The 23,125-nt window shown below is 36.8% G+C and overlaps 5 protein-coding genes and 1 long non-coding RNA gene across 7 annotated transcripts; 2 read left to right on the top strand and 4 right to left on the bottom strand.

Annotated features, from left to right (window-relative positions):
- Positions 1–37: 37 nt before the first annotated feature.
- On the top strand, positions 38–2,446 carry LOC130498544 (uncharacterized). Its single transcript, XM_056991988.1, has 4 exons — positions 38–1,327; positions 1,407–1,506; positions 1,577–1,966; positions 2,050–2,446. Exons 1-4 carry the CDS (start codon positions 417–419, stop codon positions 2,344–2,346), a joined length of 1,698 nt encoding a protein of 565 aa, XP_056847968.1. The 5' UTR covers positions 38–416; the 3' UTR covers positions 2,347–2,446.
- Positions 2,447–4,858: 2,412 nt separating this feature from the next.
- LOC130498545 (uncharacterized) lies at positions 4,859–5,755 on the top strand. Its single transcript, XM_056991989.1, has 3 exons — positions 4,859–4,953; positions 5,053–5,274; positions 5,341–5,755. Exons 1-3 carry the CDS (start codon positions 4,900–4,902, stop codon positions 5,629–5,631), a joined length of 567 nt encoding a protein of 188 aa, XP_056847969.1. The 5' UTR covers positions 4,859–4,899; the 3' UTR covers positions 5,632–5,755.
- A 231-nt stretch (positions 5,756–5,986) lies between these two features.
- On the bottom strand, positions 5,987–6,966 carry LOC108833650 (DNA replication licensing factor MCM2-like). The gene is made up of 3 exons (XM_018607064.2): positions 6,818–6,966; positions 6,555–6,738; positions 5,987–6,453 (listed from the first exon to the last, which is right to left on the bottom strand). Exons 1-3 carry the CDS (start codon positions 6,848–6,850, stop codon positions 6,101–6,103), a joined length of 570 nt encoding a protein of 189 aa, XP_018462566.2. The 5' UTR covers positions 6,851–6,966; the 3' UTR covers positions 5,987–6,100.
- Positions 6,967–6,992: 26 nt separating this feature from the next.
- Positions 6,993–7,522, bottom strand: LOC130499073 (DNA replication licensing factor MCM2-like). Its single transcript, XM_056992975.1, has 2 exons — positions 7,309–7,522; positions 6,993–7,227 (listed from the first exon to the last, which is right to left on the bottom strand). The coding sequence occupies exons 1-2, from the start codon at positions 7,500–7,502 to the stop codon at positions 6,993–6,995; spliced, it is 429 nt and encodes a 142-aa protein (XP_056848955.1). The 5' UTR covers positions 7,503–7,522.
- A 1,491-nt stretch (positions 7,523–9,013) lies between these two features.
- On the bottom strand, positions 9,014–11,439 carry LOC108833648 (uncharacterized). Of its 2 annotated transcripts, none has more exons than XM_018607062.2 (12): positions 11,286–11,439; positions 11,001–11,060; positions 10,835–10,888; positions 10,689–10,749; positions 10,520–10,596; positions 10,269–10,318; positions 10,104–10,186; positions 9,955–10,025; positions 9,712–9,865; positions 9,503–9,636; positions 9,353–9,427; positions 9,014–9,267 (listed from the first exon to the last, which is right to left on the bottom strand). In XM_018607062.2, the coding sequence occupies exons 1-12, from the start codon at positions 11,322–11,324 to the stop codon at positions 9,196–9,198; spliced, it is 930 nt and encodes a 309-aa protein (XP_018462564.2). In that variant the 5' UTR covers positions 11,325–11,439; the 3' UTR covers positions 9,014–9,195. The 2 variants fall into 2 exon arrangements, with proteins under 2 accessions (XP_018462564.2, XP_018462565.2); XM_018607063.2 differs by having other exon boundaries at positions 9,503–9,630.
- An 8,056-nt stretch (positions 11,440–19,495) lies between these two features.
- On the bottom strand, positions 19,496–20,600 carry LOC108835447 (uncharacterized). Its single transcript, XR_001946972.2, has 2 exons — positions 20,226–20,600; positions 19,496–20,124 (listed from the first exon to the last, which is right to left on the bottom strand). It is a non-coding gene; the product is annotated as an uncharacterized LOC108835447 (long non-coding RNA).
- Between the last annotated feature and the right edge of the window lie 2,525 nt (positions 20,601–23,125).

Genomic DNA, 23,125 nt, shown 5'->3' with positions numbered 1-23,125 from the left:
TGTGGACAATAAGTGATTTTCCAGCATATGGTATGTTATCTGGATGGACAACGCATGGAAGGCTATCATGTCCATATTGTCAAGATAACACTGATGCTTTCCAACTAAAACACGGAAGGAAAACGTGTTGGTTTGACTGTCACAGGAGATTCCTACCACCTGATCATCCATATCGTAGGAGTAGGAATTTGTTTACTAAGAACAAGAAGGTGTTTGACAGTCCACCTGCGGAAATTAGTGGGAAAGGTTTGAAGACACAACTAAGAGATTTTGGTGCAGAAAGGACGCCAGACATCGGTGGACATGCGCGTTTTCCGGTAGATGCTGTTGGAAACCTACATAACTGGCACAAAAAAAGTATATTCTGGGATCTGCCATACTGGGAGGATCATTTGCTAAGGCATAATTTAGATGTCATGCATATTGAGAAGAATTTTTTTGACAATCTCATGAACACGATCCTTAACGTTCAAGGTAAAACAAAGGATAACTTGAAGTCAAGACTGGATTTAGTCGATATATGTGCTCGTTCAGAACTTCATGTTGATGAGAATGGTAGGGCTCCTTTTCCCATATACCGACTTGATGCAGAAGGAAAAGATGCGTTCTTTGATTGGATTTCAAACGATGTGGAGTTTCCAGACGGTTACGCATCTAATTTGCGTAACTGTATCGACAGAAAAGAAGGAAAGTTTATTGGCTTAAAAAGTCACGATTGTCATGTGTTGATGCAGCGCTTACTTCCGTTTGCTTTCAAGGAACTATTACCACGAAATGTTTATGAAGCAATTGCAGGGATAAGTGCTTTCTTCCGCGATTTATGCGCCAGATCAGTGACTCTTGAAGGTATTGAAAATCTGAAGACTAACATAGCCGTGATTCAGTGCAACCTTGAGAAGATATTTCCTCCCTCATTTTTTGATGTTATGGAGCATCTTGTTATTCACTTGGCAAGAGAATTGGAACTTGGTGGTCCTGTGCAGTATAGATGGATGTATCTGTATGAGCGGTATATGTTTCATTTGAAGAAAATGGTGAAAAATCTAAGTAGGGTGGAAGGTTCTATAGTCGCACAGATGATCAATGAAGAAATTTCAAACTTTGCTGAGTACTACTTTCCAGCAGAAGTTCAGACCAAAAACAGAAGACCTGCTCGGCATGATGATAGAGGCGAACGGGCAACATACCATGTTACGGTTCCTGACATTTTCACAGATGTTGGACGACTTAGCGGAAAATCAAAGGACCGTCGACTTACTGAGCAGGAGCGCAGTCATTTGCAAACATATTTGCTCACCAACTGCGAAGATGTTCTTCAATATGAGAGGTAAGTTTATTATCTTACAAAATTTTATTTTAACAAATTAACATTTATATCTTAATTAATTACATTTTTGTCATCACAGGATTTTCATGGCAGAAAAGCGGTTCGAATATAGATACGCTACAGAGGCAGAACTAGAAGAAATGAAGCAAAGAGAATTTGCTGGATGGATGTTTACTTATGTGAGTGCCTTAAACAAATTAAAAAATCATTTATCACATATTTATACTCATATATATGTGCTATTAATAGGTGTCTGCTGGTTTGGCCAGAGGTGAAACATTTGACGATTGGATACGCGAGATGGTGGTTGGACCAAACTATGTTGTGAAGTCATATCCGAGATTTTGTACTCGAGGATATGCATTCACAACTGAAAAGACGAAACGTTCGCGTACGACCTATGATGCTGGCGTTTGTTCTGCATCGGGAGATGATGTATACTACGGACACATACATGAGATTTTGGAAATCAAGTATTTGGGCTTGCTTGGATTGCGCTGTACTGTTTTCTATTGTGATTGGCACGACATCACTCCAGATCGAGGTGTGAGAACAGATGCATTTGGTGTTACATCAGTTAATTCGAGACGAAAGCTGCAATATTATGATCCTTTCATTCTTGCTTCTCAGGCCGATCAGGTAAGTAAATGTTAATTATTCAGAATGATTGGTCATCATGTGTAATAATTTAAACTTGTACTAAAAATTTTAAAATGTTACAGGTTTGTTATATCAAGTACCCCCGGATAAGGAACAGAGATGATCCATGGGTTACTGTTACCAGACTCAACCCGAGAGGCCGAGTTCAGGGGAGTTCTGAGCTGGAAGACCCACTACAACCAATCACATCCAGTAACTTAAGTGCAGCAGAAGATGTAGCAGGAGTTGGCCTTGTAGTAGATTTCACCAATTTCGCAGAGGAAGCCGTCGTTCACGCACAGGATGAACCAGTTATTGGAGAGTTTCACCAAGATCCAGATTCAGATTCATCTGCTGATGATGACTCGGAATCAGAGTAGATTTTTTTTTTTTTTAAATGTATTTCGAGGAAATTTCGAGGGAAGTTAGGGTTTCCTCGAAATTTCCTCGGAATGACCCTTAACGGTTTAGGGGTTTGATTGAAAACACCCTGTTCCTCGAAATTCCCTCGAAATATTTCGAGGAAATTTCGACGACCAAGATAATTTTAGGGGTTTGATTTAAAACACTTTGTTTCCTCGAAAATTCCTCGAAATATTTCGAGGAAGTTTCGAGGGAACATAAATTTTTTTGTGCTTCCTCGAAATTCCCTCGAAACATTTCGAGGAAATTTCGAGGACCTCGAAAATTTTTGGATGTTCCTCGAAATTCCCTCACAATATTTCGAGGGAATTTCGAGGAACAGGGGGTTTTAAACTGAAAACAACGTTTTGCGGATTGAATAACACGTATATAACCTTCATTAAGTGTCTTAGCCAGATTATAAAGTCAAACTTTAGGGTTTTAACCCGAAAACAATGTTTTACGGATTGAGACGAAAACCACACAACATAAGATAAACACTTATACATTTTAATAAACGTTAAAGGAAATACTTACAATAATTTTTGTAATTGTGTTATTTCATTGTTTATGATCATCTATACAAAGAAACCTCATTATTATGAATTACACTTGTATAAGAAATGACATAGGGGAAAAAATCGATGTTTTCAAAACCCAAACCCTCTTTCCTCGAAATTTCCTCACAATATTGTGAGGAAATTTTTCCTCGGACTGTTTTTCTTTAACCAGGCAACCCTAGCCGACAATAAGAGAATTTCGAGGAAATTTCGACGACCACATTAAAAATTGTGAGGAAATTTCGACGGACCCTCTCCGTCGGACCCGTCATAAATTAGGTTTTCATTCTTTTCTTCCCCATTTCTCTCCATCGATTCCTCTCTTCCTCTCTCTCGCGCCTCTTCTCCTTCTCCTCTCCTCTCTCTTCCTCGCGGCTCCTCTCCTTCTCCTCTCCTCTCTTCTCTCTTCCTCCACGGATCTCCTCTCCTCTCCTCTCGGCCTCCTTCCTCTCCTCTCTTCCTCTCCTCTTTTCCCATGTAAGTAATTCATCTCTTCTCTTCCTCTCTTCATAGATCTCGAAATTTAGGTTGTTAGATAGAAAATTCTAGGATTGAATGGATAGTTTAGGATTTGCATGTTTGAATTGTTGTTTGGATTTTGGTATATATTTGTTTTTTGATTTATTTTGTGTTTTTGATTTTTTAAAACTTTTTTTTGATTTTTTAAAACGTTTTTTGATTTTTTAAAACGTTTTTTTGATTTTTTAAAACGTTTTTTTGATTTTTTAAAACGTTTTTTTGTTTTTTAAAATGTTTTTTTTATTTTTAAAAAGTTTTTTGATTTTTAAAACTATTTTTATATATTAAAACTATTTTTTATTTATTAAACTATTTTTAATATATTAAAACTATTTTTGTTATTATTAAACTATTTTTAATATAGTAAAACTTTTTTTGTAATTATTAAACAATTTTTAATATATTAAAACTTTTTTGTAATTATTAAACAATATTTAAATATTAAAACTTTTTTTGTAATCATTTAATAATTTATTAAAATATTTAAACTATTTTTATATATTTAAACTTTTTTTGTTATTATTAAACAATTTTAATATATTAACAAATTAAATAAATAATTGTATATATTAAATAAAATTTATTTATATAAAGGTCTCAAGAGGAACAGACCCGCTCTCGACAGCGTCGTGGTCGTGGTGGTTCGGGGAGCGGCTCCATTTCGGGTTCCGCATCGCCCTACAGCTCCTACCAGACATCTCCCTCTCCATTTCCCTCTCATTCTTCTCCCGCTCCCGGTGTGGCACCCACTCCCGCTCCTGCTCCTGCTCATCCGGCACTTCTGAGAGTTGCGGAGTTTGTTCGACAGCCGGGTCGTGACCATCTTCCATATCTCACTCAATATCCACGTGGACGGGGTCAGACATGGTAATTAAACCTATTTTTTTCATTAAAATTTGATTCATTTTAAATAATTAATTCTTTTTATTAGGTTCGACCGATCCGGGAACGGGATCAGCGGATGGATCAACAGTATGATGTACTCGTCCCTCGACAATGGACATCCGACTTTCACCGACTTCCCTCTCGAGAAGCAGCATATGTGGTTTCAACAGTTTGCGGTAAGTATTCTATTTTTTACTTATTTTTTTAATCTTTAATATTAATTTTCTACTAATTGTGTTTTATTTTCAGCAACAATTCAACTGGAATGCCGATGATACGTTGTTTATCTATTACCACTTCGTCCATAAAGTTATGGACAACTATGGGAAGCAGATGCACTCGTGGAAGAAGAAGTGGGAAATAAACAAGGTTCGTTTTTATTTATGAAACAATTTTTTAATTTTTTAAAATATTTTTTTATTTATTTAACAATTTTTTTTTAAAGGTTCCAAAGGGGATGGACCCGACGGTCTGGCGGGAGTTGGGTGTGCATTGGAGTAAGAACGAAGTGAGAGCAATTCTTCCACCAACTCCACCAACCGCAAGAGCGACCGTAAGGGGAAGGGCATGTACGTCCATAACTTGGGTGCTCAATCTTTAGCCAGTCTGGGGGATCGCTTGGTAAGCTTGTCGGTTTTTATTATATTATTTAAGATTCTAATATTTTTTTGTGCATTTCTTTTAATTACTAATGTTTGTTTAATTTATGTTTTTTTCAAGGCGGAAGAAAATGAGGGGGAGCCGGTTGATCATCTCCGCCTAATAAAGACGGCGTATACCAACAAGAAGACCGGCGAGATTGATGATGGTGTTGTGAGGGATGTGGTCACCCTCATCGACAGTCAGATGGAACAGGAAGTGTCTCAGCTTCAAACCGAGGATGACGATTCGACGGGATCGACCGGCTTGCCTCGGGTTCGGATCAACCAAATCGTTGAAGCGGTAAGTTCATTTTTTAAAGTTCAATCTATTTTTTATATTATTTAAATTAGACACTTTCTTTTTCAGTCGGTTCCAAAGAAGAAGGGCCGTTTGTTCGGTTTGGCTCGTCGGTCTCCCTCGGTTCCGTCTGCTTCTGCACCACCACCGTCCTATGTTGATCAAGAAGTCCTTCTGAGCCAGATGAGGGACAAGGATGCTCGCATATCTGCGCTGGAGTCCATGGTGGCGAGTCAAGAGGCGGGCTGGGAGGCACAGAGGAAGCTGAACGAGCAAATGATGGCGATGATGAGGAGCATGAACCCGAACGCCAACGTGGACTTCCCGACCATGCCAGACCCGGACTTCCAAACCCCGTAGTTTAATTTCTTTCAAAAACTCTAAATGTTTTCTTTTGATTTGTATGACTTTGAATTTTAAATAATATGTTTTCAATTTAAATTTTAATTTTATATTTTCGAATTTAAATTTTAAAAATATTTTAAAAAAAAAAACAATTTAAAAAAAAAAAAATTTCAATATATTCCGAGGAACAGCTGTCCTCGGTATATACCGAGGGAAGTGTTCCTCGGAATATTCCGAGGGACTGTTTCCTCGAAAATTTTCGAAGGCTGCTTTCCTCGAAAATTTTCGAGGAAACAGTCCCTCGAAATATTCCGAGGAACACTGGTCCTCGAAATTTTCGAGGAAATAGTCCCTCGGAATTTTCCGACGAAACTGTTTCCTCGAAAACTTTCGTAGGTGTTTTCCCTCGGTATAATCCTCGGTATATACCGAGGGAATTGTTCCTCAATATATACCGAGGACCTCTTCGACGAAGGACAGTCCTCTAAATATCCTCGGAATTATGTTTCCTCGAAATTCCGTCACAAATTTTCGAGGACATTTCGAGGGAAAATGAAATTTCGAGGAGATTTTTTCGAGGGACGTTTTCCTCGATATTTCGTCGGAATACGCTTATTCCGACGAAATACCGAGGAAAAAATCCCTTAGTATCAGCGTGTTTTTTTGTAGTGTTCTGGTGAATATTCTTGTAGTTTGGATGCAGATCAAAGATGACCCTTTCTGAAACATCCTCCATGACTTCAAGCACAGGTTGTGGAGCATCCGCTAACCAAATGGCAATATTCGGGTGTACGTGTATGAATTCTTTGTAATCTATTTCTAGACTGCACTTATTAGCTGCAAATAAACCATAGGTGAAACACAAAACAGTTAAAAGATGTAAAATCACAAGTAAAAAAAAAGAACTTTATGAAGAAGCGACAGCAAAAAAAGAGTACCTGAGACCATTTCATTAATCAGACGAACATATTCTCCATTCTCACTGTTAGGTTTGACAAAAGTGAGCAAGGAGTCTTGGAACTTCTTAGCAATGAAACGACGCACTTCGTCCCTCATAACCCATTCCCTCAGACTTCCTTGGATACGATACATCTCAAACTCTGCTTCATCCTCATTCTCATCCTAAATTTATAGAATTTACACACACTGTTAAGTACAATGAACTTAACACTCCGAAGCTAAAAGTTGATATATCCATTACCTCGTCTTGATAATCATCTGTTTGATCAGTCATTGAGACATCAGGCTGTGTGTTCCTGGAGAACTTGGGTTTCCATCAGGATCACCGCCATTGCCTCTCGGTGGAACAGAGGCTCGAGCCCTCTTCGAAGATCTATAGCTCCCATCATCTGAATCTATATAAAATTACGTTTCAATTAGGTTTTCAAAATTAGGGTTTCTAATAGGTAAAAAGCTGGGATTTGGTTAGTACCATTATCGTGAAGGAGACGAGGAAGCTTGCGATTAGCGAGGAGACTCTCACGAGCATCGAGCTCAGCTTCCGCGGCGCGACGGTCAAGCGCGATCTGACCTAAATCTCTGTTGTCGTCGTCGGAATCATTCAATCCAGCAGACTCATACTGATCCTGCTCATTTATTTCCTTATAATCTCTGCCAATTTCGACAAGAAAATATAAAGAAAAGGAAAATAAAAATAATCTAGATTTTGCGAAGTGAAAAACAAGTGCTTACTGGAGGAAGTTATCGTTGTAGAGATCTTCTCCTTCTGGCTCATCTCTTATGACTTGCGGATCTACCTCTGCTTCTTCATCGGAGAAATTCTCCGAGTTCTGGCTCGTACTGAAAGGTAACTGATCGGTGTTGAACCCAGCGGAAGAAGGTGAAGCTGGCGACGACGGCTGATTCTCTGCATCTTCTCCCGCCATTTTTTTTTTCTTTTGCTCTCTGTCTCTCTCCGGCACGGAACGGGAATTTAGGGCACAATAACACTCAGTTATTTATTATCAGATTGTATAGTCGATTTTGGCGGGAAAGAGATATTCGCGCAAATGGGTCTTTCGGTATTTCTGTGTAATTGGACCTGTGGATAAAACATCACTCCGCTTCTATCGATCTGGCCCAACTATATATCTGTGTTATGGAGCCTGTGGATACAATCACCCCATTTCTATCCATCTGGCCTTTATCAATACTACTCCCTCCGTTTCTTAAAGAGTGTCGTTGTGACATTTTTCACACAGATTAAGAAAGTTGTTGAAATATATGTAAGTTGTAATTAATTATACTTCTTTGACCAATAGTATTTTAAATAAATAAAATTATTTATAAAATCAATGCAGTTTGCAATTAATTTTCAGCTGAAAGTTAGTATTATTTACATTGGAATTGTAAAGTGACACTCTTTGTGTAACAAGAAAATGAATTCAGAATGACACTTATTATGAAACAAAGGGAGTATTAATTTTGGATCATGCCCCATTAATATTAGTTGGGTCCAATTTAAAATAAAATGACATCTAAAAATAGTTGCATAACCTATAATATAACCTTAAATAAAATCAACCTTCGATTTTGATAACCATCCACTACCGTCCTATTTTTATAGGACTGTTAATACCGCATCATCAAAAGTGTTGGACAATATATTTTTTTTTTTTTTTCCTTACTCCTCTTTCTTACCTAATAATATAACCTATGTCTAATTCCAAAATCAAAGTATGTACGTAACAAACAAAAATATTCTAGGAACTAAGTATACTATTCTAAACAGTTTCAAAGTTTATATATATTAAGTAACCACCTTCCAAATTCCTATTTACTGGTTTATTACTAGATTCTTGACCCTCCCTTATGAGGAGCGGATATACTTTTTTTGTTTTTTATATTCTTTTAAAAATTTAATTTTTACATTTATACTTTTATTTGTAATTATATTTATATTTTTCATTCAAGTTCCTAATTTAATAAATTTCAAATTTAAGTTGCAATATATATTTGGTTATATAGTTGGTTATTAATTAATTAACCCAATTACTGTATATGTACAACTCATTTAAAAACTAAAATGGTTTTTCTGACCAATCTTAGTTCCATTTGGCGTGTGGATCTATTTACCAACCAACCTCCTCACTTCGACGTTTTTATACCCACTATACCTACCTAAATTCTAACGGAAAAAACTGAAACCAAATCCAAAACTATTATACAAATATCCGAACGAAGCCTATAAGCTTGGTACTTTGCAGTTCGGTTCGGTTGATTCGAATTTTTGATGTTATGCTCTAAAGGGAGTCGAGAAAGAAACTGAGAGAATGAGTAAACAAACCTTAAACCGGAATCTAGTTTTGGCACAATTTTTGCAATCGGGTTGGATTTTTTTTTTTTCTGTTTTTTATCAACGTAATTTATCTGTTTAAAAATTTGTGGATGAAAATGGTAAAGGAGAAAAAAACTGTATTGGGAAACAATAATGGTTCGAGGAGCTCATAAAGTAAAATCATTTTCAGTCTTAACTAAAATAAAATGGTTGTGCAACAGAAAAAAATACAGTAGAAAATGAGTAAACCGGTAGTTTTTCCTCCAATTATCTCCGGTTCAGCATACAAACCGAACCTTCTCTCACGGTCGCTTCGGTTGGGACCGCGTACCGGCGTAAAAACCTTCACTGTAAGCTGTGTTCTTGTACATAACCTGCAGTTGACCCAGACAAAACCAACATTGGTACAGACGGTTTACTCTAAACAAATGTTAGCCATGTATCTCTAATGTTACTCACAGCGAGGTTGGTAAACTCTGAGGCCAGACGTTTCCTCAGTGTTTCTGTTAAAGCTTCTACATTCTCTCCCTTCACCTGTTATGTAGCCGGTTTAAGAATTTACCTCTAACTATTTACCAAAAGGCTTTTAATTTGAGATTTGGTTATTACCTCAGACAACAGCAGAGCCGATGTTTTGTCCAAAATCTCCTCAACAAATTTCTCAGGTTTCTTGAATACTAATAGAGCTGAATTTTCCACGGCACTCTTCACATTACTGGCTGGCTTGCTCGGTTTGGCTGCACCTATGGAGAAAAACTGAGTTATAAAGGAAATAACTTTTAAAGCAAATGCTTACAACCTCATAACATCAGTCATACCCGAAGTAACAGGCTTAGTTTTCTCTGCTGACACATTCTTTGAAGGAGTTTGAATAGAAGCTGTTTTGTTAGGAAGCTCCGGAACAACAACTGAATTAGACGGAACATAAACAGCTAGATCTGGAGGCTGGTCTTTGCCAACCACTGGGTTAGCCTGTATAACAGTAGAAAAACAATAGTTTAAAAGGTCAAAACCTGAAGGAAGGAACATGAGATCTCAAGTTAAAGGTTTAGAACATTTGCCTCAAGGTCAACGTATACGGGATCTCTCCCAATGGACTGAAGAAACTTGTCTAGACCAGATGTGTTAAGAGCTGGAAATGATACGACGAACAAGTGTCTTAAGTCAAAATCTGTTGGTAACTAAAAACAAAACCGTAAAACAAACTTACAGATTGAGACGTCGTTAGACAATGGGTGGAAGATGCAGCGTGTCTGGTTCTTGAATTTTTGGTCTAACAAGAGCGACACATCTCTTTAACAAAAAGTTCCAAAATGAATGTCAGTCAACGGATTAACACATGCAAGAGAGGCACATCTATTAGGGAAGACGTTACCTTGCTGATTCATTTACAACAGCAAACGGAGTAACACATCCAAGTGACACCTATAAGAAGAATTGTAGAAAACTAAGTTACATAACTTCGTGTGGGTTAGTTGTAAACTACTAACCTAAAGCAAAACAACCTAATCTTAAATAACTAACATGGTTCAATTGCTGCAATACTATCATTTATCATTAGATTTTTTTTTTCTAGATATTAAAAGAACAAAGTAGCTAACAGTGGGAGAGACAAATGTGCGATACCTGCAACAGCTCAGCAAGTGCTTCCTCAGGAGCCATTCTTATTCCTCCTTTTCCCAGACCCAGTCTCTGAGATAAAACTGTTTTGATTATGTCACAGGTAACACCCATTAACATCAAAAAAAGGGGAAAAACAGAATATTGTGACTTCTTCTAAATGAATATGTATTACCTTTCATGTCAACTTTTGTATCCACCATGGCTGAAACAATGTAATAACGATTTTTCTTATCCTTAAAAAAAAAAAAAAAATCAAAAACATTCAGATAGGTTTATAGTGCAAGGTATAGAGGTAATAACTACATAGTGAAAGAGTACCTTCAAGAAGAGATTCTTACTTAGTGCCCCCTCGCTACTACTTACATACTTAGCCTGAAAGATTGATAGAAAGAGAGAAAAAAATCATTATTAAACCCATAGATTTGAATCCTATAATATTGCATTTACATGTTTATAAAATCTACAATTATTTATTTGGTAATACCTGTTCTTCAACTGTTAGAACAGGAGGATGTTCATACTTGGAATAATCAATCTGAAGCTCCTGAAAGATCCAAACAGATAATTACAAACCCAGATTTTCTTATAGAATGCGATTTAATCAAAAAAAAGCAGTCAATGAGAACTTCGTGTGCAAGACGATTCTGCACATTACTTGCAATCCAGTGAAGTAAATATAAACCTAATCAAGCCTAAAAGGAGAACTTTCGCCTGTTCTTATCTATGAAATTAAAATTTAAGAGACTTTAAGAGTTTTAGGATTAGAAACCTGAAGTCGAGCAAGCAAGTTATCTTTGGAGAAACCCATTGGATCGTCTTCCAATTACAAATCAAAAAGAGTTTCGGACAGAGCAAGGGCGCTCTGAAGATAAATTGTTGAAACGAGGAAGTAGGTTTTCTATTTTTTCTTTTTTTTTGTGAACTTTGTCCATTTCATCGAACTAAAGCCCAATTTACGAGGCCCAACAGAGATGATACAAAAGAAATTAAATACTGAAGCCCAATTTTGAGGCGGTGGTTGATGTTAGGCCTGGGCGTTTTATACTGTACCCGAAGCCCATAGTGGTACCCGAACCGAAGTATCGGTTTTGGACCGGTTTTGGACCCAAGAAAATAACCGTTTGGACTTTGTAGCCCACAAAGTTCGGATACGGGCTGGATCGGTTTCAAACCGAGGTATAGACAGTTAACCGAACAAAACCGAGCATTTACACCTATTACCTAATACTTATACCGACAACATAGAGTTTATTACATCAACTCTTCGTTTACATCAAAAGAGGCGTGAGGCGTGACTAAGAACCCTAGTTCCCAAAACAAAAACTCTTCGATTAGTGATGATCATCATCAATAACGGTCTCAAACTGGATACTATAAATGAATTACTCGCTCCATCTTCTTCCTCCCACAAGCAATCGACAATCCAATCTGAGGTATCTCTCTTTCTCCGATTCTTCTTCTTCTTCGATTCTTCTTCTTCTTTGATCATCAAATTATATGTTCTTGTTCTTCGTCATTAGTTCTCGTTCTTCATTAGTTATTGATCAATTGATATGTTCTTGTTCTTATTCATTAGTTCTTTGTTGAATAAACTCGATTTTGATAGGATTTTGGTTCGTATATACAAATTTTTGTGTTTTTTTATTGATTTGTAGTTTATGCCTTACGATTATTGATGTTGTTTTTTCTTTTTGCAGATGGACTCAAACTCATCTTTTGACCGTCAACCCCAGCCCCAAAACCAAGATGATGTCGGAAACACTGAAGCACCTGATATTACTACCGGCACGAGGAAAGAAACGGAGAGAGCTAGTGGAGCGACAAGCAAAGTTAAGCGTATTCTTCCTACAAGATCCGACGTTTGGCACCATTACACAAGGACTAAAGAAGATCGGAACAAGTGTGTTTGCAACTACTGCAAGAACACATTCTCGTGTCTCACAAGCTCAGGGACATCCAATCTAAGGAGTCATCTTGAGAAATGTAAGAGCCATCTTGCTTGGTCGGATGGACAAAAAGATCAGCAGCCAAACATTGATGGTGAAGGGAAGCTGAAGAAGGCAAAGCTGACTGAAGGTCAGTTGAGAGAGGCCACAAACCAGATGCTTGTCTTAGGACAATTGCCGTTAGCATTTGTTGAAAGCATAGCTTGGAAACAATTTTGTCTCAAGGTTTGTAATGTCTAACTCGTAAGTTGCTAGTAATGTCTTTAATTTTCATGTAACTAATGTCTTCTCTTTGCTACGTTTGTAGGTTAACTTTGGGTTCACTCCTCATTCAAGAAGAACTGGAACTAAAGACATTGTGAAGATGTATGTGGAAAAGAAAGATGCACTCAAGAAATGGTTCTTGTCTAGCAATCAAAGAGTGTCTTTGACAACCGATATTTGGGTCTCCCCAACTACAGGTAATCATTTATACATTTTACAGCTTTTGATTCTTTTATAACTAATAGAAAACTGATCATGGGGTTCTTACTGTACGTTGTATACAGGGGCAAGCTATATGGTCATCACAGTGCACTACATTGATGTTAACTGGCGGTTAAAGAAGCTGATCATTGGGTTCAAACACATCACGGATCACAAAGGTCAGACCATAGCAAATGTTCTTCTAGAGTGCTTGTCTGAATGGGGAATAATAAATGTCTTCTGCATAACCCTGGATAATGCTACTGCTAATAGTTCAGCTTTGAGGAAGTTTCAGAGTAGCTTTGTTTTAGGTTCTGATCAAGCTTTTGTTTTAGATGGGGAGTTTTTACACATGAGATGTAGTGCCCATATCATTAACTTGATAGTTAGGGATGGAATGGCTGAAATAGATAAGAATGTTGTTGTTATCCGGAATGGTGTCTCATATGTTAGGTCTCATACTAACAGATTGAGATCTTTTGAGCTAAAAGTCGACTCTGGTAAGATTACAAGGGGGAGTCTACCGTTGGATGTCAAGACACGGTGGAATTCAACATATTTAATGTTGACAACAGCTCTAAAGTTTAAGGTGGCTTTCAATAAGATGGAAGGAGAAGACAAGCTCTACAACGATCATTTCAGTGAGATCGAGAATGGAGAAAAAAGGGTTGGACCTCCTCAGCTAAGGGATTGGAACGCTGTAGAGAAGCTATGTCGATTTCTGCTCATCTTCTACAACTCAACACTGGTGGTCTCGGCTTCAACAACTCTCAACTCCCATTTGTGCTATGGTGAGATTGTAACCATAGCTACTAATCTGGTAGAACTTTCCACCAGCTCTGATTCAGAAATGAGGTCCAAGGCGACAGAAATGCTTAAGAAGTTTGAGAAGTACTGGAATGGCATGAAGAATATCAACATGATGCTGATTGTGGCTACTGTTTTCGACCCCAGCAACAAGTTGGAGCTTGCAAAGATGTGCTTCGAAGAGTTATATGGGCTTGATACACTTGACTACAAGGAGATGTATGACTCATTGATATGTATCTTGAGGAGTTTGTTCAAAGAGTACACTTCACGACTTGGAGCCAGGGTTGATCCAAGCGACCAATCATCTCAGTCTGATCAGCCGAGACACCAAAATGTTGAAAGGATTGAGCTTGTGGACGACTTTGTGGGCTACAAAAGGATGGATGTGAGGTACAAGAGGAAGTTAACTGAGATAGGGGTTAGAGAGAAGAAGGATGAGCTCGAGACATACCTTAAAGAGTCTGTGGAACACCCTGATCAGATGCTTGGAACAGAGTATGATGTGCTCTCATGGTGGAGAAAGAACTCAGTTAAGTACCCTGTTTTGTCTGAGATTGTCGGGGATGTTTTAGCTCTACAAGTCTCGTCAGTTGCTTCAAAGAGTGCCTTCAGTGCTTCTGGTCGCCTTCTTGAACCACACAGGAGCTGCTTAACCCATTACATGGTGGAGGTTTTGATGTGCACAGAGCAGTGGATGAAGCAAGACATAAAAATGGAGTCAAGAGTGCTTTCAAATCAACAAGTACTTGCTGATCTTGAAGAAGTTGACAGGCTCGAGAGAGGTAAAGTTCTTTACTCTAAATCCAATTTTTGTATAATCTGAATGCTTAAGTTTGTAGTAATTGGTTTGAACTTTCTGTTTTCAGAGTATGGAGACACCAGAGTTCCAGAAGAAGACTAAGGCTTTGTTGCTGGCTTGCTGCTTAAGATGATCATGGCTACATGAACACTTTTTTATTCTCGGATTGAATCTATGTTTTTTTTCTGCAATTTGAACTTGTTTTGCGGCTTGAATGTTCTTTTTAAGTTTAGACACATGATATCCTGTTTTGTTGTGTCTAAAACTTGTGTTTTATTTGGATTTTGGGGTGATTGAACTCATGTTTGCCTCAATGAAAGTTTCGGTTTGTTTGGTTATATTCGATTGTCTTCGGTTTTTTCAGTTTGTTTAGTTATATTTGATTGTCTTTGGTTGGCAAAAACCGAAACCGGACCGGTCCGATTGTGTAATCGGACTTCACCGGATTTTGTTTGCTTCGTCCGAACCGACCCGAAACCGGTTGATTCCGAACCAATACCAAACCGAAATATTGGAAAAACCGAATGGTACTTGAACACTTAGATCCGAAAGTCCAAACATCCGATATAACCGAACCGAAACCGAACGGTGGACCGAACGCCCAGGCCTAGTTGATGTTTCACGCAGGATCAAGATGGTTTGTTTATGCAAGTTTATTAACCCGTGGTGTTCATGTGATAACCTATCTATCTGGTCGCCGAGAAAGTTTCACCACCGTGAATCTACCGCCTCATGTTCCTTTCTTCTCCGTCGTTAACAGCTGAGCCCTAACTTGTTCTCACTCTTCCGCCTTTCGCTGCCGCAAGTGATTTAGTTAGTATCAGACATCTTCAGATATCAACACAAGGATCAATCAAATCCAAAAGAAGACCCTTTATTAGACCGCTCAATGAATGCCATCTCTATTTATTATTCCTCGTAAATAACTCAAACATTGTAATCCAAGTTAAAAAAATTTAAAATATTTTTTAACAGATATATATAAATTATATTTAATTTTTATTAATATTATAAATTTTCTTTTTCTTATCAATATTTTAATATAAATTTGATTTAACTGAACATTAAAATTAAGATAAAAACAATTTTATTTATTTTGAATTATATTTAAGAATGTGCATGTATATATTTAAAATTATAATCTTGGGTAGATTTTTCTATCTATTTATTTTAATTAAATATATTAAATAAATATGTAAAATTGCATAATTGTCAAAAATTAAAATTAAACAATATTTATAAAATCTGTAGATATATATAAGAAACTAATGATTTTACGATTTAATTTGCTTTTATGATTTAATTTTTATAATTTTCTAAAAATATGTATATATTTTTGAAATATTTTTAATTTAAATGATATTTCAAAATTTGAAATGCCATAATTAAATATATTTATTTTACTGATGATCTATGAGTTATTACCATATTTTAAAAAGTCAAAAAATATAAATCGACGATAAATGTAATATATGAGTTATTACCATATTTTAAAAAGTTTACCAAAAATATAAATTAACATTAAATATAATTGTCCATGTCATATTAATCTATAAGATATGTCATCAATTTTAGTATTCATGTTATATAATTTTTGTGAAAATGATTGTAGAGAAGATATGTGGCAAAATCACTTCTCAAATATAGTCTAGGGGATGTAAAATTTCATAATTGTCAAAAATTAAAATTGAAAAATATTTATAAAATATGTAGATATATATAAGAAACTAATGATTTTACGATTTAATTTGATTTTATGATTTAATTTTTATAATTTTCTAAAAATATGTATATATTTTTGAAATATTTTTAATTTAAATGATATTTCGAAATTTGAAATGCCATAATTGAATATATTTATTTTAATGATGATTTATGAGTTATTACCATATTTTTAAAAAGTCCAAAAATAAATCGAAAATAAATGTAATATATGAGTTATTACCATATCTTAAAAAGTTTACCAAAAATATAAATTAACATTAAATATAATTGTCCATGTCATATTAATCTATAAGACATGTCATCAATTTTAGTAGCCATGTCAAATTATTTTTGTGAGAATGATTGTAGAGAAGACATATGGCAAAATCACTTCTCAAATATAGTCTAGGGATAAATATCAATAAATTAAAATAATAAAATAAATCTCGAAAATATCGATAAATCATAAACTGCAAGTCTAAAAAATAGATAAATATATTTAAAAATACTCTTCTGATAGCAATCACTCAAGTCCGTCGGTCTCACCTGAAAAGAGAAAAGAAAGAGGGATAAATAACAGGAGAGTCACTCAGAAATAGATAAATAAAACGCCTAAAGTATTCTTCCGATAGCAATCACTCAGGTTCGTTGGTCTCACCTGAAAAGGGAAAAAAGGGATGAGCAACAGGGGAGTCACTCAACAAGATATGAGATGCTAAACGCGCAAACCACTGACTTGGGTAAATAGAACTCCCACTATAGAAGTCTAACTCTAACATGAACACACACAATGCCTAATGCACCACATAAAAACAAACAATGCGATGATAGTACACAGCTAATCCATACACCTCACATTTCCTCGTAAGGATATAATATATACTATGCGTCGCTAGTAAAGTCTGCCTCTGTACCTCTGCGCCCCAAAGCTGCGTTGAATGCAAACGTCTCTGCACCATGCCCCACACAATCTGCGTCGCTAGCTCAGACGTCTCTAAGCCCCCGCACTCCAAAGTGGCGTCGCTAGTCCAGACATCTCTGAACCCCCGCCCTCGCAAATAGTCTCTACTTATAACTATGTATACATATATATATCATCACTTAACATCACACAATCCAAAAAATGGTTGATTCCTCTAGACCCCTAGTTCCAGTTTACAATCAATCAACTAACTACCAAACATGACTCAAACAGACTCAATACATGTTTCGAAATCTAAACTAACATAGGAAGAATTCTATACTGGTACGGAATTTACGGTTTAGACCCTCACCTTAGCAATGTGGAAAAATAGTAGTTATGAACTCCATATGCTCAAACAGACTCCAAATCTGAAACCAGGTCGAAAAATCGAGCCAGAACGACTTTCGAATGATCGAAAACGGATATTCGGGAATCTGACCAAAAAGTCAGCCCGCTGGTCAAAGGTCAACCCAGTCAATGCTGACCCAAGCCGGTCAACCCTTGACCAGATTGAAGTCGAATTGAACAGCAGGTTCTCCTTAATCGGATTCGATTTCAATTAACAAGTTTTAAATTAGTTTCAATTTGGTTTAGTCCTAACCAAAATCAATTCTCAATTGCAATAACCAAACCAGAATCAATTTCATTAACCAAACCGGCTTGACCGGTCAGCAAATTGACTCGCTGAGTCAACTCGGCGGAGTTGTCGAATCAATCGGCGAGTCACCGGTGACCGTTTGCCAACGGCAACCAAAGGCGGCGACGGCTTACCAGAAAATCACTGGCAGCAGAGGAGACGCGGCAGCGGCTTCTCGGCGGCGGACGGACGGTGACCGGACACGGCGGCTCCGACGAATGGCCGGCGGCTGCGATGGCGCGTGAGGTTAACACGCGGATCTTTTGGTTGTGCGTGTGCGTGCGTTGCAGTGGCTCTTCGGAGATGGTCTTAGAATCACAAGATACCCAACTGTATATGAGTTATGATTGATTTACTAAACGCACGAAACCAAACATAAAGATATGGCGGTTTTCGGTTGTACCTTCGGCGAGTGACGGTGGTGGCGCGACGGATCTGATCTCATTCGACGGTTGCTGACTCGATTCGTCACTAGATCTCAACGACAATTCGGTTTCTGCAGTACGTCCAAGTCTCTTTCTTAATAAAATAATAGGGTGAAACTTGTTTAAATAGTAACTCACCTAGGATTTCTTGCGATCTTACTGGGCCTTGTTGGGCCGAAATCACTGGACTCAAAACTGGATTGTTACAATTCTTCCCCACCAATGAAGATTGACCTCGAATTCGGCTCATGAACTGTCTGCCCAATACCATCCTGAAAAAGCTTTGGATAGTCAACTCTCATATGAGTCTTAGTCTCCCAAGTTTCCTCATGGATCCCATCTCTCTCCCAACGAACTTCAACCAAACTGGTCATCATCCCCTGAACAGCTTTCACTTGTCGATCTATAATCTCAACTGGCTGACAAAGTGCAGACAAATTTTTACCAAGGTCACTTGGTGGCTGGTGCAATATGAGTTCTGACTCTCTCACGACTTTCCTCAGAACTGACACATGAAACACATCATGGATATCTGCCAACTCTGCTGATAACTACATATTACAGTGTAATGATAATAGATGCATACTATTTTTTTTTCTTATTAAGATAAAGTCAAACCTTGTTTTAATTAGCCAAACACATACTTCTACTACTTTACAAAAGGAAATGAGAGGTACATAACTAAACACGCTAGTAGATGATTTTAGAAAGCACTATATGACTGTTATTAAAATAAGAGAATTTTGGAAAAAATGAACAAGTAAAGTAAACTAAATTATTGTCCCTTTAATAAAAAATATTTTTGTCACTTTTGGATTTTTACCGCGCTTTTTATAAATAAAAGTTCATATCAATATATTTAAAATGCAAAAAAAAAATCAGAAAAATATAAAACACGAAATAGTAAGCATGTGCATGTATGAAAAAACCATTTGGATTCAAAAAATATTTGGAATAATAAATTTTAAAATGGGCTAAAAATGTTAAGAATATCAGATCTACCATCTACGAGGACTTAGAAATATGCAATCTACCTAAGACACAATGATCTACGCAACATAGAATGCACAATACACCTAAAATATTTCAACCTACTAAGGCAGAATAACGACTCTACATCTACTTCTATGCTCTGTATATTTGGTAGATTATAAGACATATTAAAAGTTCTCACATCTGCCTCAGAAGAACATACTTTCTCCACACTTTTCGTTTATCTTTTTTTTTAACGCTGAATTTATCCAATTTATAAAGCCATCAAGGCAAAAGTTACATAATGTTGCTACAAAAAAACTTAAAACACACCAATAGGTATGAAAAGAAAATAGCCAATACATAAAGGCTATTAAGCCAGCAATAGTACACAAAAACAAACCGTTCACACACCAATAGGTGGAATCCGGTGGTGTACCTTTTCCAGATCAGTGATACAGCTTCTGCAGAGATTAGAGGGAGGAGCCAGTGATGACCATTAATAGCGTAAGATTGGTACTTTTGGTCAATGTTAACACTCTGCAATTTTCAAAGCTATCAAATTTTTACTTGCTTGCTTGCGCATACTCCAGCGACCAAGCATTTAAACTATCCCAAACAAACGTTTCTTGAGATACAAATAAGACTGCACTGTCCAAACTTCATTTTACTTCACAACCGGATGCTCTGCTTTTATCTACACTAGCAGCTTGAGTAGAGCTCAGCTTGACGTGAAGAAAACTCCGTCGCCAGAAACATGTCTTAATTCAGTGAAGATAGTTTTTTTCCCCTGTTGTTGACATCCGAAGTTGAAGAAACCAAAACACTTGCTCAGTGGGTGGGAAACAGAGAGGAAAGTATTATCCAAAAGAAAGCTTCACCACCACTAGAATTTTCAAAGCACCATGAAGCAGAATCACAACTAGCTTAATCCACCAAGAACCACTTGATAAAACATAAAAGCAAAGCACATACATATCTGCATACCCGAGCCGGTGAAACCGAGGCAAGGGCTCAAACATAACTTCAACGCAGATACCAGACATGGAGATTCAGCTCTGAAGCCTGTGCTTAAGAGCACCAACAACCTGCTACAACGCTCTAAATGATGCCAAACTTCCACAGAGTAAATACCACCCAAAGCCTCTACAAGAGCACCGACAACTCCTACCCCGACGAAGCCACACCTTTCATAGATCATAGATAAAGCCTATAAGAAAAAGGAGAACAGATGACAATAATCCTCCCTCGGCAGCGGCAAAGCCAAACCATCGAGGAAGGTGGAAGATCTGAAAAGTTGAACCAGGCGGCTAACTTTTCGTTTATCTATGTTCTCAGTTTTCTACATCTACCACTTCATCTATTTTCTAACTTTGGTAGAATTTAAGTTCTACTAGATTTGTTACCAAATATTCCCTAAATCCGAAAATGTATGAAAAAACGGCTACCTAATATTCCCTCAAACTATTAGATCTTCTTTTTTCCTTTTTAAATGTGTTTCCCTAAATTTGAGTCTTCTTCATTGAATATTTGAAACATTTGATATTCACTTCTTAAGCATTAAGACAGCAGACTATAACTAGGCATTTTACGAATTCCAGCTTGTATCACAACATTCCCTATCTCTTATTCTAACCAATTACTGTGCAAAGCATTTAACGTCGACAATGCCACATACTGGCGGCCACAGTGTTGATCCAATCTTATATCGACAAGGAAGTACAAAAGCATGCAAAAACCACTAAGCCTTCAGCTTCGTCAGCCTTCTTCTCCTTTGCATTTTTTCCTTCAGTGGCCTTCATGTGTTATATCAATATATGAATCTCGAGGTGATAAGTGATAACAAATCAAAAACGATACAACTACAGCAATAAGCAAAAAGCCTACCTGTTCTGTGTGGCCTTCTCATTAGCCGTTGGCTTAGCAACAGAAAAAGACGAGGGCTTGAGCTTCTTTGGAGTTTCTTTTACAGGTTTTGAAGTAGATCCGTTGTTTTCTCTCAGGCATATGCAAAAGGAGAGTTGAAACTAAGCTAATCAAAGAGAGTGAAATTATGAACAAAGTCACAGTTGAAAGGAATTGAAACAAACAAAATTATTGAGTATCTAACTCACATGCACAGTTTCAACTCTAGTGGATGGCTTAGCACGAGAGTAAGTGACTACTGGTCTTCACTGTCTAGTGGATGGCTTAGCACAGTCTAACACGGTGAGCATCAACAGTTGTGGTTCTTTGTGTTTCCTCATCTTCACTGTAGCTCAACCGCTGATTAAAGTCCTTGATGACAAACTTCTTCTCACCATCTTCTTTAATTTCTTTAACGAGCCGGACAGAAATCTCTTTAACTCTCGGTTATGTGACAGCTAGTTAAAGCTCTCCAATGAACTATGATTGCCTAAACGAGTCGCACATACACGCGAGTACATGTTCCTCGTCGCTGAGGGCATCCCCGCTGGGGAGAAAGAAGGTCTCGACGAGTCCACCGAAATTGCCTCTTTGATGGAGAAAGATGGGAAGAGTAGAGAGGCGAGGGTTCAATTTTTTTACTTCTTATGTACCTTTTTTATTTCTTAGTAATAATATTTTTTTTTACTTGTTTATAAATAAACCCTAATTATTAATTTTATTATTTTTCATAATAATTAAATTTTAATTGTATTTTAAAGTTGATTAGAAAGGACTAAATTGAGTTTTCATTAATGTTTATACTATAAGGACAATGATTTTATTTTTAATTCTAAAGAGACAAGACTATAGTTAGTTTGTTCTTTATTTCCAAATTTCCCTATAATAATGCTTAAATGTATTGCAATCATTAGAATCTTGTTTTACGTTCACCAAACTTTATCTTACATCCACCATACTTCTCAAATCTCAGTGCACTTGTTGAACAATATTCTCCTAACTTCATCTTCTTCCCAATATCCCGCCTCGGTTCACAACTTCGTGTCAATGCCCCCTAATTTATGTGAAAACAATATCTCAACTAACAGAAAACCAAGATCACAGTGGCTAATAGATATACTGGTCTTTGAGATATGAATTGTACTCCCGTGTAGTTGGTGCCATTATGAGCCCATCACAAAACACATGTTAAACTTGAGAAAGAATGTGTTCAACTCCAACGTCAAGAAGATGATCCAAAGAGTAAGTGCTTGAATAAAACGCCAAGGGGCTTGCTGATGCCACTCATCTTTGTCTCAATGAGTTGACGTGAACTGCACCAGTGCCCTTTCCACATAGAAAAAGTTCAAAACTCGCATCAAACGTACAATAGCTATGACATGTGTATACACTCATGAGGTTCAACGAAACCTTACTTTGCCAATAAGGTTAGGTTAGCGGTTAATGACATCCAACTCATAGGTTTGAACATCAAAATTGTATTTTTGGGTTGCTTTTTTTTTTTGATGTAGTTTGGAAGTCAAGATTGTAATGACATGTGATGACTCAGTTTATATATACATGTTATGTGTTGATGTTGTTTACTTGTTCTGTTTTGTTGTTCTCGGGTTCTTAATGTTCACCCTCATGGAACACACACGTAAGTTATTCTAGTTTCTATTAAAGTTCTATATTTTTTTTTTGTTTTCTTTGAAATTTATTAAATAGTCCACACGAAAGGAGCTTGTAACTACTAAAATATTTTTACTTTTTAGTCAAATGTTGTTCCTTATGTTTTATTTGCCGCTTGACTTTAGTTTGTTTAGATAATATTATGCTAAAAAGATATGGATATATCCAATATCGCGAGGCTTAGATTTTGTTGTTTTCATATATATTATATATATATATATATAATATATATATATATATATCAGCATATACGATGTTTTAAGAAAATACTGCAACAATATATTTGCACCAAATATATTATTTAAAGCAAA

This window comes from Raphanus sativus, chromosome 8, assembly GCF_000801105.2.
Source record: "Raphanus sativus cultivar WK10039 chromosome 8, ASM80110v3, whole genome shotgun sequence".
NCBI lineage: Eukaryota > Viridiplantae > Streptophyta > Magnoliopsida > Brassicales > Brassicaceae > Raphanus > Raphanus sativus.
This window is presented reverse-complemented; position numbering and strand designations above follow the sequence as displayed.